The 19,354-nt window shown below is 44.7% G+C and overlaps 1 protein-coding gene across 2 annotated transcripts; it reads right to left on the bottom strand.

Annotated features, from left to right (window-relative positions):
• Positions 1 to 213: 213 nt before the first annotated feature.
• c1ql1l2 (complement component 1, q subcomponent-like 1-like 2) lies at positions 214 to 19,334 on the bottom strand. 2 transcript variants are annotated; one of them, XM_076997032.1, is made up of 2 exons: positions 18,580 to 19,334; positions 214 to 661 (listed from the first exon to the last, which is right to left on the bottom strand). In XM_076997032.1, the coding sequence occupies exons 1-2, from the start codon at positions 19,201 to 19,203 to the stop codon at positions 482 to 484; spliced, it is 804 nt and encodes a 267-aa protein (XP_076853147.1). In that variant the 5' UTR covers positions 19,204 to 19,334; the 3' UTR covers positions 214 to 481. The 2 variants fall into 2 exon arrangements, with proteins under 2 accessions (XP_076853147.1, XP_076853146.1); XM_076997031.1 differs by lacking the exon at positions 214 to 661 and adding an exon at positions 10,668 to 12,486.
• Between the last annotated feature and the right edge of the window lie 20 nt (positions 19,335 to 19,354).

The following is a 19,354-nucleotide window of genomic DNA, read 5'->3' as shown; positions in this document are numbered from 1 at the left end:
TATAATTTTTACTAGGCTAAACTCAATCTCAAACGATCCCTTAGTCAATAATGCAAGGCTTCAAAAAATATATATATATGTTTGTTTTCTCGTATTTGTAGATGGCAAAGTGAGATACGTTAGGGGCGAGCACACTAGGAGACAAAGGTCCTCTGCCAATGTCCCTCCTTCAGTCTCCAACGATGCGGTGGGGGGTTTTCACAACCCCCCCCCCCCCCCCCCCAAAATGTCCTTCCCTTTTGTCAATAATGTGCTTCGCGGAGGGCACACAGTGCTTCTGTCCAGTGAGAGTCTGTTGTCAGGTGTGCCACAGACACTGCACTGGAGCAGGAAAAAAAAAATACAGAAACGATGGTCGAAGTGATGGAGTGAAACAAAAGCCATGAGTTGGTAAAAGCTCCTTTCTTCATTTCTTCTGGCCTTTCCCTCTCACCTCTCTCCCTCTCTGCTTTGCTGTCGGTCTCGCTGTGTCCTCTGCGGTTCAGTCGGCGTAGAGAATGAAGCCGGAGAAGGTGCTGTATTTGTTGTTGTTGCCCCCGTGGGCCTTGCCCCCGTCCAGTTTGATGTAGACCTCGTCCCCGGCGTCCAGGTGCAGGATCACGCTGTTGGAGGCGTAGTCGTAGTTCTGATCGGCGTCCTGTGCTATGGCGCTCGCTCTCACCTGTGAGCCGGAGAAATGAAGAGGAGGAGAGAGACAAAGATGGAGAGAGAAACAGGCAGAGAAAGAGGGAGACAAAGGGAGAATGAGAGAGAAACACAGAAAGCGGGGGAAGGAGAGAGACAGGAAATGAAGGGAAGCAGAGAAAAGAAGGTCACGGTAAAATATTATACTAATAAGTGTACAGGTGCGGGGCCACGATGTTCTGAGGGCACAGGGACACAGGTGAGGTCCAGGTCAACGGTTTTCACACAACACTCTCACAATGCTGCCCTGTCCAATCAGGGCTTTCAGCAATTATCAAACCTCATTCATAACCAAAACGCCCTCCGCTACAGCCAGAGTTTTTCAATACCCAAGGGATAGAATTTATCTCTCAAACGGTACAAATCCAGGACACACACACACACACACTTAAGTGGAGAACTAGAAGATAAAAATCTGCGTTAAGTGGAGAGACAGGAGATTACAGTCTGTGCTAAGTGGAGCAGGGAGAGGAGCACAGGAGGTAGGCATGATCAGATTTAATAAGCCCGGATTTGTTTGAGAATTACATTTCAGCATTGGGAAATTGCTGCGGATTTCTGTAATCTGTCTGGTGAATGGAAGCTTAAGCCACAGGGTACGTCCAGGTGGAGACAGACTGCTCGTGTTCTCTGTAATTCAGAGGTGGAATTTCATGGTCTTTGGAGTTTTATGCATCTGCCTGTAACTTGCCAAGATCCTGTGATCTGCATTCAGTCTGCTATTTCGATCATGTTCTCACTTTTAGAGAAAGGATTTGACAACTTTGGGTACGTGGGAATGTGTGCGTGTGTGTGTGAGTGTGTGGTGAATCCTCGTTCTTCATGACCCCTGTTAGTAATCTAATTAAGAGCTGCATCTGAAAAGTTCTACCAGACTCCAGGGTGAGGCGTGTGGGCTGAGGTGTGAAACCGAAACTGCATACGGCGCAGGCGTGTGTGTATATGTGTGTGTGTGTGCATGTGTGTGTGTGTGTGTGTGTGTGTGTGTGTGTGTGTGTGTGTGTGTGTGTGTGTGTGTGTGTGTGTGTGTGTGTGCGCGTGCACTGTCACTCATGTTTTTATGTTATAGAAATGCCTGATATCTTGCTGCAGGTTGTGGTAAATGCTGTAGGTTTGTGAGAAAGGTAATTAGAAATGAGAAAGGAGCAGTCCAGCCCAGACAAAAGGCTGGGGCATTGAAGGAGAAGGGAGTGTTTTACATGCACAATCACACACCTACACACATATTTGTACTGCTTGGGTAAATGGCTAGATTAATTAGTGATGCTCATCTTGCCACCTGTCTCATTGGCATGGTGGCTTTTTGAGTCTGTGTGTGTGTGTGTGTGTGTGTGTGTGTGTGTGTGTGTGTGTGTGTGTGTGTGTGTGTGTGTGTGTGTGTGTCTAGGCTGGTGATTTACCCTGGCAGAGGGGGTTTCCCCAGAGGTCATGGCCATATGGAGGTGGAGCTGCGTCTGTGTGTCTGGGTGGGATGTAGAATTGGTGAGAGGGAATAGGCCACTGATGGAGGAGTGTCCTTCAGGTGTAGCGCCTTTATCAGTGTGGGAGGACTGTGCTCAAGGCCAGACTGTGACTCCTCTACAACGTCCATTTAACTTAAAGTGGTGGCAGATTTAGAACCCAGCCTCAATACAAATGTGTTTATGTAAGTTCGACACAACACACCAGCACAGTATACTGATAAAAACATCTCCATATATATATATATACATAATGAAGGCAGCTGAAGTTTTACAGAACACAAGCAAGCTAAACAATAACAAGAAGTCAAGGGGTCACTTTGAGAATAGACAGAGAAAAAATGAGAAAAACAAAAAGAATTAGAGAGCATAATGGAAGAGTGGTGAGGTTGCTGGTGGTTTAAAATCGAATAATCTCACTCCTTTCCCAATCCATTTTGTGCTGAAGCAGCGATTGCCAGAATTGCTGAGTATTGATCAGATGTGTTGTTTACCGAACACATCCGCATACGGCTGCAGCCCCATGCAAGTGACATTGCTGAACACGTCCCCTCCTACCCCGGGATCTGCGGCACACCCAGAATAATCCAGAAGAATCCAGGCCGGTCTGGACCACAGGCAAATAACTCACTGTGGCTTAGCGATGGGCACCATGGCTTGCTTTACTGGTTTTTAGAAACTAACCCGATTAACTGAATCAAATGATGTGAGTTTTCTCACCCACATTGAAGGTTTTTTTACAGATGCTGGATGGGAGGCTGGATGGTGAGACAAGCAGTTGGCAGGAGACGGAGGGAGTGAGTGGCGGATGGACAGACAGACCATCTGCCAGTACACGCCCGCCATAGTCTCTCTGCGTCAGCCTGTGGCAGGTCTGCCCAGCTCTGGCCCTGCGTGGCTGTCGTCCAATTCAACAACTTGCTGGCTTCACTACATCCACTAAACTTGGCAATTAACTGAAAAATCAAATCAGTTGAGTTTGAGCAGAAAAATCACCAAACTGTGCTGACCCCCGACCCTTCAGGACCAACGCTGGAATGTGGCATTACCTGCGGCTGACCATGGTAAAGAACTCTACCCTGCCTAAGCTTTCAGGTGTGCTCCAAGACGAGAGATTTTGGTGTAATTTAAATAAAACACGATTGCTGCTTTTCTTTCTGATCTGAGTCATTGACAGCCAGTGCATTTACAGCGTCACGGGTATAGATCAGTGCTAAGCCCAAAGTAATGCACCCAGCTCTTACGTCCACATGCCCCCTTCTCCCTGATCAGCTAGCGTGTGGGATTAGAGTCAGAACAACTAAGACGGACAGGCTGGGTATTCCTCGAACAAGAATAAACCATCCATTTATATTTACATTTTATAGTATCCGTCCTCTATGGAAACACTAATGTGTTAAAGCTGTTTTTAAAATCAAATGTAAAATATGTCCCTACTTTGACAAACATTTTTGATCATTAAATCTTTAAGTGCTTGTATGCTTTTATTTTATTTTGCAGTGCAATATAAGACATGTATTTGTAGATCATTCTTGCAAACAGGTGTCTCCTGTAACACAGTTCCTCTGAAAAATGACACAAAACAGTGAATAGTTGTGATCTATGCTGTGAATTTCACCCCTGCTATTAACGTGATGTTAACGTAATGTTCACATGAACATCGCACCTCACTGACTGAATTAAAAACAGCAAAAAAAGTTAAATAAATCAAACTGTTATGAAAATGGATCATTTGGGTTTCTACGGTTATGGTGTCATGGCAGGTGTCATGGCTGGTGTGACTCCTGGGGAGTCAGCTAGAGGAAGCCAGCCACTCAGGAATATCAGGTGTGGTATTTTTGCAAAGGTGCTCTCGTGACCCACAGTGCAGTCTGGATAAAACACGATCTGCTGAAATTTGCAGAGCTCCCGGGACATTTTCCAGCCCTGCTGTCTATCTGAACCCAACAGGAAAGCAATGAACTTCCACTGTATTCTAGAAATGTCATGGGTTTAGGACATGCATGGAAATGAAAAAGATGCAAACCCAGACCAACTGAAGGATTTAATGAGAGTAACTAAATTAAAGCGCATAAGGAAAGTACATGTAAATATTCAGAGCTAATGTATGTTTTTACACGTGTTACATATATTTTTTAGTTTTTAATTGTCATTTATTTCAACGAATCAATATTAAATACTACCACTACTACTAAACATAATCATTCTAAATTTGATCTATATCGCATTTTAAACACGGTCTATGAAGTGCTTTACAGACGAATGCAATAGCAATAAAATTCAATGCATAAATTAAGACATAAAATATAAAGCAAAGAACAACAACAATGTAAAAATGACATTAAATAATAATCAAAATTATGTAAATAAAATAATATTAATTAATTAATAGGTGAAAAAATGTAAAATAAAAAGTCCGAACTCTCCTTGGTTAAGTCAAGCATGAGCTACCGTTGAGTTGCGATGTTACTGAACATGTTAGTGCTGGACGATCTGAGAGCTCTTGCACGACGAGGTAAATAATCAATTGACTGAGGTACAGTGTAGCAAGACCATGGTATTTGAAAATCTATTTAAAATCAATAAATAAAAATCCATTCTGAAAGAGAGCGCAGCTGTTTGAGAACAAGTGAAATTAGCTCCCACTTTCCTGTGCATGTCAACGTTCTCCAGCTATGTTACATTCTGTAATCTAGAGATTATTTGATAGGCCAGAAAAGGAACAGCACAATAATGCAGGTAAGTTGACAAAAAATGTTATGTTAAGGTCGACGTTTAAAGCAACGCAGATATACTGCTGCGTATCTTCTGCTTATTATTCATTATTTTATTATGTATTTATTATTAATTCTGGCTAAGAGGGGCACATATAGATTCAATAGTGTAGGCTCAGCAGCAAACCTTGATCAATCCAGAACCTGTATGAGCATATTCATGTGCATTCACGTATGCTTGGAACTGATGTAAAATACAGGCCACCCAGGTATTTAAGAACTAAGTAGTATGATTTAGTAGTATTATATAGTAGTATGTGTTAGTAGTATGTTTTGGTCAAGTATATCAAATTGGCACTAATATTTATAAAGAGAAAGGGAACTGGTAGTAAAGAACCATATTGCTTATTCTGAATTCTGAAGTCACTTTAAAGTATTGATCATGTACTATGATAAAACTGAAAGCCAGATGAGAATATGTACTTCAAACGACTGGAATTCAGGTAATCATATCATTGAACAGAAATCAGAAAAAAATTGCCCAGGAAGGGAATATTAGAAATTGAAGATAATTGCTGAGCAAAGAGGGGTCAGGAGGGGTGAAGAACACCTTTTCAGAAGAAGCCTGATTCTAAAATTTTAAACCTGTTTTAAAACTTAAACTTTGTGGATCGGTTTCTTGTCGAAGTGGCCGGCGATGCCCAGGATGTCACCTGAGAGCAGGCCGAGTAGTTCAGAGGCTAGAAGGTTGAGAAGGAACCAACTAGTGCAAGAGAGTGAAAACACATTAGTGAGTGCTTCGTGATTAATTGACGAGAATGATGACAAGATAGCTTCTTGCCCCCATGCCTCCTGGTCCATGGTGTTTGCAATTAATGGAAAATATTTTACTAGCATTTGAAGTTTAAGATGGGGCATAGGGTGCTTGGGTAGTCCACCTAAAAAAGAAAAAGAGGTAACAAGGAATTTGAAAGGTAGGACTTTCTAGCAGTTTTACTTTGGTTGTTAAACAATTTCCATTGATTTCTATAAATGTCATAGTGGACTGTAAGTTCAGTGTGCTTCCACACTAATCATGCCAATACTGTAAATTGTCAAGAGACAGACAATGAAGTCTAGTAAATCAAACCATACAATGGAACAATGAAACAATGAAGCTAAAGAGGCTGATCTGTGCACTTCTTCCTCCATGAAGTAACTTTATTGTCTGTATTGTCAACACGGTCTGCTTTCATGCGTTTGCTTGTGAAATAAAGCGTCTACTGCTGGCAGAGAACTCACACAGCAACCTTAGCTTTGGCCGACATCCTCTCTCTCTCTCTCTCTGTCTCAATCTTTTCCACCTCTCTCCCCTGTCATTCCGTCTGTCTCTTCATTCTTTCTTTCGCCTTTTCATTGTTTATCTTCGTGATTAAATCTGGTGAGTCTAATATCGATGTGCAAACAAAGGATGCTATTCTGAATCCATGGTGAGGAGCGTCCAGTGCATATTAATGTCAAATAATCCACCCGTAACACACACAGTCTCTGCACGAGCCTTATTAGAAGGGTTAGCTCTACGCACCCTGGGGAGTGTGTGGGATTTGTTGGAGAGGATTTTGATGAAACCAGGTTTAATCTGCACCCCCCCCCCCCCACCCCCCAATACACACACACTTTTTAATATTGGTCTTCAGGGAACAGGGACTTCCGTTGACTGCCGGGTTTGGATATCATTACAAGGGTAATTAAAAAGCAATCGAGTGGCGGTGGAAACCTGAGCTCGCATTGGCTTAACAGCGCATAATCAGGCTTCACTGAGACAGTGACTTGTTTGAAACTATGGTATACATTGCAATGTGACTGATCTCATTTGTGAAATCACTCCAGGAGAATTAAAGATACCCGAGATTATAATAAGCCACTACAGTGATGCCAGTGGTACTGGGAGAATGGGACGGGAAAGGGGAACGACTCCTTGGACTTTAGTCCCTGCAGTCTAATGCTCCCTGAATTGAGTCTTCATGACACAGACAGCACAAATGCGACCTGTATTCGAGCTGGGTCATTTTTCTCAATCTCATCAAGAACAGAAGGCCAGAATGGCTAGCATGAAAATTTTAAAGCTTGTGCAAGACTGAAGTCTGCTACTTTTGAGTGCGAGTAGTGGTGTTTCTTTTGGCTGACCATGCAACACTTTGCCATATAAAATGGTTCCACCTTCTTGATGATCAGCACCCAGCGATCAGCACCCAGCGATCAGCACCCAGCGATCAGCATCCAGCGATCAGCACCCAGTGATCAGCACCCAGTGATCAGCATCCAGTGATCAGCACCCAGTGATCAGCACCCAGTGATCAGTACCCAGTGATCAGCAGCCAGTGATCAGCATCTAAGCGCTCTACCCATGCACTCACTGTAATGATTTTAGATTCAGTTGAGAGAGAGAGAGAGAGAGAGAGAGAGAGAGAGAGAGAGAGGGGGGGGGGGGTATGTGAGAGAAATAGAGAGAATTAATGAAAACCAGCAAGGGAATTAGAGGGAGAAAATGACTATGTGATGAGAAAAGGGGGATAGAGGGAGAGAGAGAGATGACTAAAGAGAGAAAGAGACAGGGTGAGAGAGAGAGAGAGGGTGAGGGAGAAAGGTTGAGTAAAGTAGAGAGAGGGTGAGAGAGAGGGTAGAGAAAGTGAGAGAGAGAGAGAGAGAGAGAGAGAGAGAGAGAGAGAGAGAGAGAGAGAGAGAGAGAGAGAGAGAGAGAGAGAGAGAGAGAGAGACAGCGAGCACTGGACAGGTTTGGGGCAGCAGTTCGCTCTGCTCTCCAGAGTTTGAAGCAACTCTTTGTCTGACTGTGACAAATGCAACACAAATGATTACCTCCTGATATGGTACCCTGACTGACCTGTGTGCATTGTGTTATATATGTTCATAGACAAAAGCTTTCAAATTTCCACTGTGGTGTTTTAGCAATATATCAAAGTCCAGGCAGAGCTACGTATAACCTCCCACTCCCCTCCTGGGAACATTTGCCAGTCTGCATAACAAGACACTGACACTCATATTGTCTCTTTTCATTTATCCCTCAAATCGAGCTCTGACACTACCATTCCAATACAGTGTCCCTGCTGTAGATTCATAATCAGAATATACATTTTCTACTTTAGTATGACATACAATATAACAATCTGTTTTCTATGTTTCCGAATGTGATGAGAGGGAACGCTCAACTGAGCTGGACATAAGTTCAAGTTCTAGTGGCCTTGGGCACCAGAGTGCTGAGACCTGCCCTTTACCATCAGAGAGAGATGGCGTAAGATCCAGGGAATTGGACTAATAGATCCAGCTCACACCAAAATTACAAACAATCTACGAGTAATCTGCGCAAGCACTGTCAAGGAAAACGTAGACATCGCAGAGGTTAATCTGACCAAATGGGCCCCTCCCATCTGAACACACCACACCACTACAATGTCTTTACCATTCTACCAACATCCTGCCACCGTGTCACTACCACTACCAGATCTCTATGATACCATTCCCATACCACACAGAGAGAGAGGAGCGGTGATGAAGACGTAGGTGGGTGGCTGAGGAAGTGAGCCTTGCAACAGATGGTCAGTCTGCACCGTCTGTGATGTTTCACCCGTAAAACGCACCAATGAGGTGGGGAGAGCTAATAAAGTGGCCACTGGATGTAGGTGCAAGGAAGTTGTTTCTAATAAAGTGTCTGGTGAGCGTGCGTCACACCCTAATTACGCCCGATGGGGAAACCGTGAGATACACGCCCAAGCAATAGTTAGACTGGCCCTCCACCCACCACTCACGCGAGAGCAATTGAACTTCAATTCCCACCTGCATCTCACTGGACAGCTGAGACCTGGCCTGGACGTCTGCATCCGCTGGAGTAAGAGGGCTGCTTTGCTTGTGTCTGGTCACGGATGGCGGTGGGCCACTGGGCTGTTTTACGCCTGCCAGCGTGACGTACTACAGACCTACGCCTGGCTGTGAGACTCACGTGTTCTGCAAAGGTGCTGCACGCCCTTTTCTCGCCATCTGTTGCTTCCTCGTGAGGAAATATGGGAAGAATCTCTCACCAGCTGCTCCGGAGGGCTGAGAGAGCACTGGTGTAATGCTTAAACAATGATTAGACGTGTTTGGCGAGAGGGATCAGGAGGTTCTGGAATGATGGACAGAAGAGGTGTGGATTAGAGAGGGACTGAAAACAAACCATAGCAGAATCTTCCCTGTTAGCACCAATTGTGCTCCTGGCTTAGAAAGGTCGTGAAAGAGTCCCGCACTGTAATGAGACTCCTTCATCCTAAAACACAGTGTGAGTTGGATATTGTGATACTTTTCTTCTCTGATGTGACCAAGGGAAAGAGAATATTCAGGAAGTGGTAGAACTTGAGGTTTATCCGTGGCATTTTGATTTGATGAAGGGAAGTGATATGATTGGATGATTTTCTTCCACTCCCACTTGACCTTAGTGGCATTTTAGAGTTGTTGCATTTCAACATGAAAGATAAATCATGCACAATATGACCAGGACTGTGACATAAACGCATTTTTTTATTAGAATTTGTCTTTAACGGATTAGATCAGTCTCAGATATGTGCTGCTTTGATAAATGGACACGACTGGTCATTGAATATGCAAATATCTCTATGCTCCTGATTCCTGCACATTGCGTGCTATGTTGGGGTCATTGAGCCATCCCTTTAATGTTTGCCTTCACTGGGCCACATGACACAAACCTAAATGAGCCTGTCACGCAGCAGGTACGTGGGGTTTGGGAGATTCAGCGATCCAGGCTGCGAGCCCTCTCGCCAGAAGTATCTGCACGCCTAGAAGACACGCCATGCCTTTAAGAGCGTAGCCCTAATGAGAACCTTGTCGGCCCCATAAATTCTCATGAAGTCTTTTGCCAGACAGCTCTGCTGTTTAGCACATTGCTTCCGGTCTCTGTGCATATGAATCTTCATGAAGGCTAACTGCGTGCGGGTCCCGCGGAACAACGCCCGGGCCCCTCGGAGGGTCGCCACAGTGAGGGGCGAGGCAGTGCATGTGTAACCACGCGCTCCCGCTTTCTTATAAGGACTCTCGGATTGATGGAGTGGTCTCCCCTCCTCTCAGCCTCTTAATGAGGGGAGAGCTGTAATTTCAGTCTTTGGGGGAAAGGAAGGGGAGAGGGAGAAAGATGAGGAGAGGGAACGAGGGATGGTGGAGAGAGAGAGAGTGTGAAGGGATTTTGCTGCAGCATACATTTTTCATGAATTGCCCTATTCATCATGTATGGCTGGGCAGAGGGCTCTTATCATATAGAAGCCCTTGTTTATTTCCAAAGGTGAATGAGGTGTTAAATAGTCACACACACACACACACACACACACACACACATACACACACACACACACACACACACACACAGAGTAATGGCCTGACCTGGCACCGCTTAAATGTGTGTGTACATGTACGGGTGTGATTTTGTGGGTTTTGTTGTGTGCGTATTTGTTTTTGAGTGAAAAAGACAAAAGCTTCAGAGCTGATTACAGGGACGTGAGCCATTGTGAAGCATCATTGAATCATCAACAACTTTAGACACCAACTTAGCCCAGATGTAGTCCTTTTTGTGTGTGTGATTGCGTGTGTGTGTGTGTATGTGTGTGGGAGAGAGTATATATATATATATATATATATATATATATATATATATATATATATATATATATATATTTATATGTGTGTGTGTGTGTGTGTGTGTGCGCACAAGCTATGGGAATGTCTGCAAAACAATTTTATTGGGTATGTGTCCATCATAAGAAAACAGGGAGCAAGGGTGTTGGTGTGTTTATTTGTGGTCATCATATAGAGATCTTTCTTATGAGTCAGAGAGCCAGACGAATCAGGCAGAGGAGAGGGCTTATTTTAGTGTGCACGCTGTGTACACACCACCACTGCCTTTACACTCACATACATACATACCGACACACACATACACACACACACAAACAACCCCTTTCTGGACATACAGATGTAGTTGGCCATAGGGCCTACGTTAGGAGAGCAGGTGCTTCTGATGTTTGACGCCTCAGCCATAAACAAGCCTTGCATCTCCTCACTGCACACCACGCTGACACACCTGCCATTTACTCACAGCAAGCAGCTGCTAATAACCCAAGAACAACCAATTAGATCACTTTCAATGTTCTAGTCTGTTGAGTGGCAAATGCAACAACCAATTAGATCAGTGGAGAAGGTCCCGCCCCGCTGTCTCAACTGATTAGGAAACAGAAAGCAAGAGAGTGAGAGAGAGAATGAGAGAGAGACTCTCTGGTTAACTATGCAACCACACTGTGGTTAAGTACATAATCGTTTGGTAAAGGTACTTTAAAACAAGTTGGTGTCTTGTGTTTTTTTGTAACTAATCATTTATTTACACACTGAATGCATTTGAAAACCAAAGTCACAAGTCCTGCGAGCTTTTATTGTCCATGTTCTTGTCTTGTCCCAGGACAGACACGATCATCGTTTTCCAGGAGCCGTCCACGCACATGGGCGACTATGCTGATGCTCCTATACTACCTGCTTATGCTGGAATAATTGGTGTGATTCTAATAAGTGAATATGATGTTGTTTAATTAAAACACGACTCTCAGACATGTGTTCAGCGTCCTCCAGATGGCTACAGTTTCTTGCCTAGTGTGTATAAATTACCAACGCATTCTGAATACACACAGTGTGTCATAATGGGAACACAACCCATGAGGAAAAGTAATTGTATGTTGCCAAGCCCTTCCGGCGTCCTGCTTTATATATAGAAACACACAACTACACAATCACACATACACTGACACACTCCCGATCACCCATACATCCACACACAGAATCAAATACCCATGAGTGCATACTGTAATTCTCAATGTCACTGTAGTTCTCATTCTCTGAGACATTAGTCGAAAAGCTCACAGACGCTTGACAGCAGCACACGGCTGTAATGGGGAGAGGTGAGCATCAGCTCGGAAATGCGGCCCAGAGGGAACAAACACGAGCAATCATGTTCGTGTTCAATGTCATTCTCGTGCCTATTTAAGGGCCATAAGTCCACCCAAAGCGAGTGAGAGAGAGAGAGAGAGAGAGAGAGAGAGAGGAAGAGGAAGTGAATTGGGGGGGCAGAGCCGTCGACCGCTCCGAGTCCTTTGTGAGCTGTCACCCCGGTAGGCGAGGAGAGCGACACTCCTGCAGGAGTCACGGTCCTGCTCACGGAGGAAGCGAGGAAGACCGGAGCGGGTGATAGACATTCTGACATTCCCTCTGGAAGAGTCCGTGTGAGCGGAGCGGAGCAGCAGACTCCGGATCAGAGCGGCGGGGTGGATGCCGACAGGGCCTCTGGATCCAGTTCAGAACTTTTAATTACCATTAAACCAGATTCCTGGCACAGGACAAATGTCTTTGCTTACATCGTTCTTTCTCCCTCCCACTTCCTCTTCCTCCCTCTCTCTCCTTCTCTCCCTCCCTCTCCTTCTGCTTGGAAATGGATTTGGAGCGTTGCTGCCATAACCTCGACTGTGCACTGGGGAGAACAAAACCTTGTGGAGGGGAGGAAGCCACCTGACAGACCAGGCTGAGGAAGAGGAGATGCTGAAGAATATCTGGCATGGAAAGGAGACACAAAACAATGGAGGGGGGGGGGTGAAAGCAGTGCAGTCAGCCTGGAAAGACAATAAAGTGGACTGGAAAAAAGATGAATAGTAATGCCCCCTGGATGTGTGCGTCCGTGAGCTGGAGTGGTTGTGTGTGTGTGTGTGTGTGTGTGTGTGTGTGTGTGTGTGTGTGTGTGTGTGTGTGTGTGTGTGTGTGTGTGTGTGTGTGAACGAAGCTAAGAAGAGAAATGGAAACAAAGTCATTATGGTTTTGGGAGGGATGTAATCCACAAGCAAGACCTTCAAAACCACAGCCTAAAGCTATTAAACACACACACACACACACACACACACACACACACACACACACACACACTCACAATAAAAGTCTCCATCCGTTTAGTATCTGGCAGCACACACACACACACACACACACACACACGTCCATAATGAAACACAAATTCCACACATTCCAACAGCCTGCTCACAAATTCCAAATACACAAGAATGCAAGATACTTCTGTGTGTGTGTGTGTGTGTGTGTGCGCGCGCGCCAGTGCACATGTGTGTGCAAGTGTCTGTATGCACATGTATGTTTGAGTGTACATGTGTGTACTTGTATGTGTATTTCTGTTTATCTGTGGCTATGTATTCAGCAGTGAGTCGATGAAAAAACATAGGTACAGGTACCACCACACCTGCACCTGTACGTTATCGCACACACACACACACACACACACACACACACACACACACATACACACACTCACTGAGAGCACTCACACTCAAACTTCTCTCTCTCTCTCCTCTGATGTGCGCAGGTTGTTTAATTAGTGAGGTGGTAACCACTTTATAAAGATTAGTCTCCTCCCCCAGGGATGGGGGAGGGGCTTATCTTTAAGCATCTCCGAGACGATTCTCACGGGAGCAGTGAATGGCTCTGGTGCCAGACGCCACTTTACTGCAACATATGTTTCCCCTCGCCTTCCACGCCTGCTGTAAACGCCGAGACGAGCCACTCCGCCAGGCCTTCCTCTGAGCCTCGTCTTCCTCACCCGGGCTCGGTGCCGCAATGAAGCACACGCTCACAGCACAGGTGTGCAAAAGAACCGAAGTCGCAACTATTCCAAACACACAGACGCTCATTTTTGTAGGCTATCAAAGACATTAAAATGTTTATGATACTGTCACAAGTCAAATTTTGTAACTAACAAACAAAATGCACTTTTAACATTGCGGGACAATTTTTTAATATTAGGTTTTGTCACAGTTCCATATGCAGGACATTTTGAAGATGTGCAATAATGCACATATTTAGGCATACATATTCATATTTATGCATAAATATTCATATGCCCACATAAGTGTGGTTTACGTCCTTTCTTACACTCTTGGCTGGTGCACACAGCCACCCAGTGACTGATCAGTATGCAAAGGTTGGATCTGTAATTATTAGGCAACCTGCATTTTAATTTGAAGTGTCATATGCTAGATTAAAGATCACTGGTCATGTGCTATTGCATAGGTGTCCAAGGGCCACTATTGCTATCACCCAGCCCCTGTGATTCTTCATGACACCTGGGCACAAACTGCTTATTCCCTGATTAACAGGCAATAAAATGTGAAGACAGAACTCAGCTGGCAGCTTTATCAGCAGAGGTTTAAAAAACGAATAATACTCTATATAAAGCAACTATAACAGAACATCTAAAAATGCTTTAAATGCATTCATAATAGCTTATAATGCTTCACACAAACTTCCTTAACAGTACATCAATGTCCATAGCGACATACAAAACATGTTAAAATACTGTAGTAGACATTTTAGAACGTTCTTTATGCATTATCATATTTTACCGGTTTTTGACATTATTACTGCCATCACCGTCATCATTTAGTGTCATTAAGGTTATTGTCATTTAACGTCTCATATTTAATATGCATTTTGTTTGTTGTTTTAATTTTGTTATTTATTTGCTTGTTTTTCCTAATATAGATATACATCGTACAGCCAATAACTACAAAATTTATCTGAAGAGTGTTTATAGTGTTTTCCAAGATGGTATTTGAGAAGTATACATAAATTAATAGCTGTCAACTCTAAAGTCTTCTTAGCCCTAAGAGCTCATATAAAAACGTATCGACAACCTGTAGAGGTGACTTAAGCCTCTTTTTTACGTGGTACAGGCACTTAACAAAGGGCCGATCCTCACAATGTAAATAAAGCTCTCCACGTTAGTCCCACTAGTGACAGAATGAACCTGCATAACACATACAACACACTACATAGACATTTGATGAAACTAATTACATTGGTTAATGACTTTATGAACAGGTCAAAGACCATTCATGGTGCATTACGGCATTTGGTAAAGACTTACACTATTATTATAACATTTACATAATTTTAATATTATTACAGATAATATTTTACAGTTAATGGGGCTTATGCCAAATTAAATATGGGAATAATTAAATTTGTTCTAATTGTTAAAAATTAAGACGTGTTGTAAATGGTCTAGTGGTCAGGATTCCTGATTCTGACCCAGACGACCCAGGTTTGACTCGTGGTATAGGATCTTTACCTTATTGCATTTTGTTGCCTGTGCATGTACTAAGCAGTGACAATAAAGTTGAATATCTATAATGCGTTATGACTACCTCATAGATTTTACTAATACACTTTAAGACAATACAGATACTGAATTTATAGAAAGTGTTACTCAAATAGGTTTATATTCTGAATGAATCCACACATCACCTGTAGTAGTATTTGGAATCTCCGTCAGTCCTCTTTCAGCTATTGTACCTGCATTTTAACATAACTTTCACACACACACACCATGTTCAGCCCCCACGCAGCAGCTGACCCCTCTGCTGTATCTTGTCATGTGTTTACTGTTTGGTTTGGGCACATACTACAAATTCCATGGTACCATATAGTACTTGCACATTTATAGACGGAGCAAATAATATAGAGCCTGAACCATGAAATCAGTGGAATATTGTTATTTTATGAGATTTACCACAGTGGGAAAATAGGTTAACCTTGTCAGAGGTTGAGAAGCCAGTAATGTCTCAAAGTTAACCAACAGGAGTTACTGAAGTGGGGACTACTCACCAGTTATGCACATTAGCCTACACATTGTCCTCTATGCTAGAAGGATCTGAGGTAAGACCTGCACATGTTGGAGTCAGAGAGACTGTTTAAGGCGTGTTTATTAAATCGAGGCTGTCAAAAATTGGTTTATATGCGTTAAAAACGAATAGACGTATCATACGTCATGAGATGTAGGTCTGGATTTGATTTTGGCCTAACTGCGTACGCACAAAAATATGTTCAGCAGTATGAATTTATTTCAGATAAATAACTTTCTCGGCCTGTTCAACTCGACCTGTGACCGACGCGTGATGTGTGTGATGCGTGATGAATGATCTCTCAGTCCAAAGAGACCCCTTTAGATCTGCGTAACACTTCTCTTCCTCCACGCGCAGCTCTGTTCTTTCACGCGCTGTAACGTCCGCGCTACGTCTCTTTGGCGTGCGCGCGAACGGGCATCCTCGTGGCGGCAGGCGGGCAGCCCTTCTGTAATTGTATTTATCTAACTGAAATATCGCCCGTCTCTTCTAAGCTTCAGTTGCCGCGGCAACGGCGCGTCCTGGCGCGGGTTTGATGGAGCGCGTTGACCTCGAGGCCGCGGCTAATCTAACGACGTCACGTTCCATCTCGGGGGTTTTACGGTTCCATGTGCTCGCGCGCTCCTTCTGCGTCACAACAAAGCAGGAGAAATAAAAATGTTTTTTTTTTTGGTTACAGGTCTCTTGCTTTGAGAAGTTTGATGGTCGATTGCGCTATCGTGGTCCTTAAACTGTCAGAAATTACCTCGCCAAAACGAAAAAATAAGGACTTGACGATATTTGAAGACATTGCGCATTACGCGTTTTACTCTGTTTCTCGGGGTATAAAACTTGATGTGGCATATCGGTCGTGGTGAAACAATCTAAATACAGGCTAGCTGCGCTGAACATAATTGAACATTTACGCTGTGATTCCTACATGTTATTTGCAATTTCAATGCATACCTGTTTGTACAATTTAAAACTGTACATTATTGGACATACTAAACTTATCTAATCCAATTTTTAGAGAATATTTTGTGAAATGAAAAAAAAACGAATCGGTCATTATTGCTGTTGTTGTTGCAGTTGTTTCTGATAATTATAAAACAACAAATCTGAAACACACACGTGCAAATAATACATTTCCAAATGCATGGTATAAATAAGCATCCCATGCAAGTTGATCCTCTGTGATTCAGCCTTCAGGCGCTTTAACGCCCGACTCCCATGAATGACAGAAACTTTTTAATTCAGCCTACTCCATTTAGCCAGTCTGAAACCACTAAACACCTCGGACAAAGTCACAGGGGTAACTACAGTTGAGATAATCGCACTTGACTAAATGAAGTGTGATGAGGGAAATTAGAGGGCTTTGCAGCGCGACATTAATTGCTCGCAGTACACTGGGTTATTTATCTGGTAAACTGGGGGACCTTTAAAGTATCGCAATTTATTATTTAATTGGTCGACTTCATCCTCTGCTGCATTATGACGGACGTAAACGCCACCATGTTTGTGTTGTTGCATGTCCCGTAACACAAACAGAGTTCACGGGAGTTTATTGCCCACCTGAGTGATCGCCTGAAGTGCGATGATTGAGCATATCTTCAGCGCCACCAGGCGTGATGCATCTACCAAGCCCGGAATAGATCATGCACATTGCACTTGTTACGATTAACCTATCATTTTACAGTGCATAAAGAAAGAAAGGCTTTGTAAATGGTCAGAGAAAGAGAGAGAGAGATTACATTATGCGGGAGCTGGGTGGACCAAAATAGTCATTAACGCAGAAACGCTGGTAGGCACTCACACTTTTGGCAATCGCTAGCGCCGCACTGACTGAATACGCTTTACACACGTGGAGTTACGATGTTAATCGAACCTCCCATTGGTGTCAGTTATTATTCCCCACGCCAATTCGGCAAAGCAGAGTAATACTGTCAGAGAGGAAAAAAGAACACAACGCGCAAGTTTTACAGAAAAAAAAATGGCACAGGTGCCACATGACGTGTTCTATTAAATTAACATAGCCAGATGTTTTCAAGTGAAAAACTAAATAAGCTATAATAAATACTGTTTGAGGTTTTACATATATATATATATATATATATATATAATGATATGAAATATCATGTAAAACCTCATCGACATTTATTATAACGTTATGCTCAACTCAAATTTGGGTTAAATTTAATTTAACAGACAAATTGTAAGATTATAATGCCTAGCTGCAAAAGTATTCTAACTTATAAGCAGTAACTTTTGACTCCCTATTGCTGAGAATGTATCATTAGGGAAAGAACATGTGGGACAGAGAGGAAAAAAAGCAACTCTGTCCTTCTGTTCCGAGAGACACGAGCGCAATGTCAGCGCGCATTAAGCGCCTCGGGGCAGGACGCGATTCCCGTTCCACATTAGCAGCGACTCCTCTCTCTGGGCTCGAGGGTGTGCCACCCCAGCTGTGTAAACTCCAACTATGCGCTCCAGGGAAGTAGCGCAACTCGCAGCAGATGCTTCCACGTCTCCCACCACTTTCGCGCGAAACAACAGACGAGGGAGAGAGAATGATAAAACGCCGCCGTGGCGCGATTATGAGCAATCAGATTAATTGCCGACCTGCCCGCGCGCAGTACTAGATCATTAGCGAAACAAAGTCACCCTCAGACAACAACAGGTGAGATACAGAATCCAGAAAAAAAGTGAGAAAAAGGCATAGATACAAAAGAGGCATGGTATGCTAATTGTGGGGCTAGAGAGAGAGAGAGAAAGAGAGAGAGAGAGAGAGAGAAAGAGAGAGAGAGAGAACCTCTGAAACTAAGTGGCAATAAACTAAATAAACTACCACACCAGGACTATTCCAAAAACACGAACCCAAACCCATGAACGGAACTGCACGTAAATGTGAGTCGAACCAAGATCCACCCCCTGAACACACCTCAGCAGGAGATCCCAGAGGCCACAGTGAAGAGGCGTCACCCTCACCTGTCCATTCTTGCAAAGGTCGGCCCACATGCTGGTCCCATCTCCACCCCTCATCAGGACGTGGTAGATGAAGAAGTAGGTGCCCGGCACGCTGCACACGAACTTGCCCAGGGTGCCGTCGTAATTGTTGCCCAGGTTGGTTACCACGTCGTCAAACTTGAGGATCTCGTAGCCCTCGTGTGGGTTCTTCAAGCCGGCGTAGAAGGCCACGCGTGGATGCGTGTTGTACGTGACCGTGCTCACAGCGCCGTTGCCACCAAGCCCGGGGCTGCCGCCACGGCCCCGGTCCCCTCGGTCTCCCGGGGGCCCCATCGGACCCGGGGGCCCCGGCTCGCCCGGCGGGCCCGGAGGTCCGGGTTTGCCCGGCCGTCCCGGCTTCCCTTGCGGCCCCTGGACGAGCGTGGAGGGTGGGGGCACGTCACCGCGGTCGGCCAGCACCTCGGCCTCGGCCTGCGCGGAGGAGCTCGTGCTGGCGGTGCCGGACGCGGGTCCCGCCGCCGTGCCCTTGCTCAGGTAGGGGTCGCACACCATACGGCACGTGCCCAGCATCTCGTAGTGGCTGCCGTCCGCGCCCACGGAGCTGACCAGCACGGGGATGAGCACCACCAGCACCAGGACCAGCATGACCCCCACGGCGGCCGCCACCAGTGTCCTCCTGCCCAGGCTGAGGCGCGGGAGCGGCTGGGCGGCCAGCGTGGGTCTTCCGGGCGCCGAAATGGTGGCTGCAGGAGTGGAGGAAGTCAACCGGCGAGAGAGAGCGAGAGGGGTGCGTGTG

Source organism: Brachyhypopomus gauderio, chromosome 2, assembly GCF_052324685.1.
Source record: "Brachyhypopomus gauderio isolate BG-103 chromosome 2, BGAUD_0.2, whole genome shotgun sequence".
NCBI classification, from domain to species: Eukaryota; Metazoa; Chordata; class Actinopteri; order Gymnotiformes; family Hypopomidae; genus Brachyhypopomus; species Brachyhypopomus gauderio.
This window is presented reverse-complemented; position numbering and strand designations above follow the sequence as displayed.

Coding starts and splice junctions, on each gene's coding strand:
- c1ql1l2 (XM_076997031.1), bottom strand. CDS start 19,203: ATGCTGGTCCTGGTGCTGGTGGTGCTCATCCCCGTGCTGGTCAGCTCC. Junction 12,487..18,579: donor ACCTTTGCAAGAATGGACAG/GTGAGGGTGACG, acceptor TTTCCATGCCAG/ATATTCTTCAGCATCTCCTC.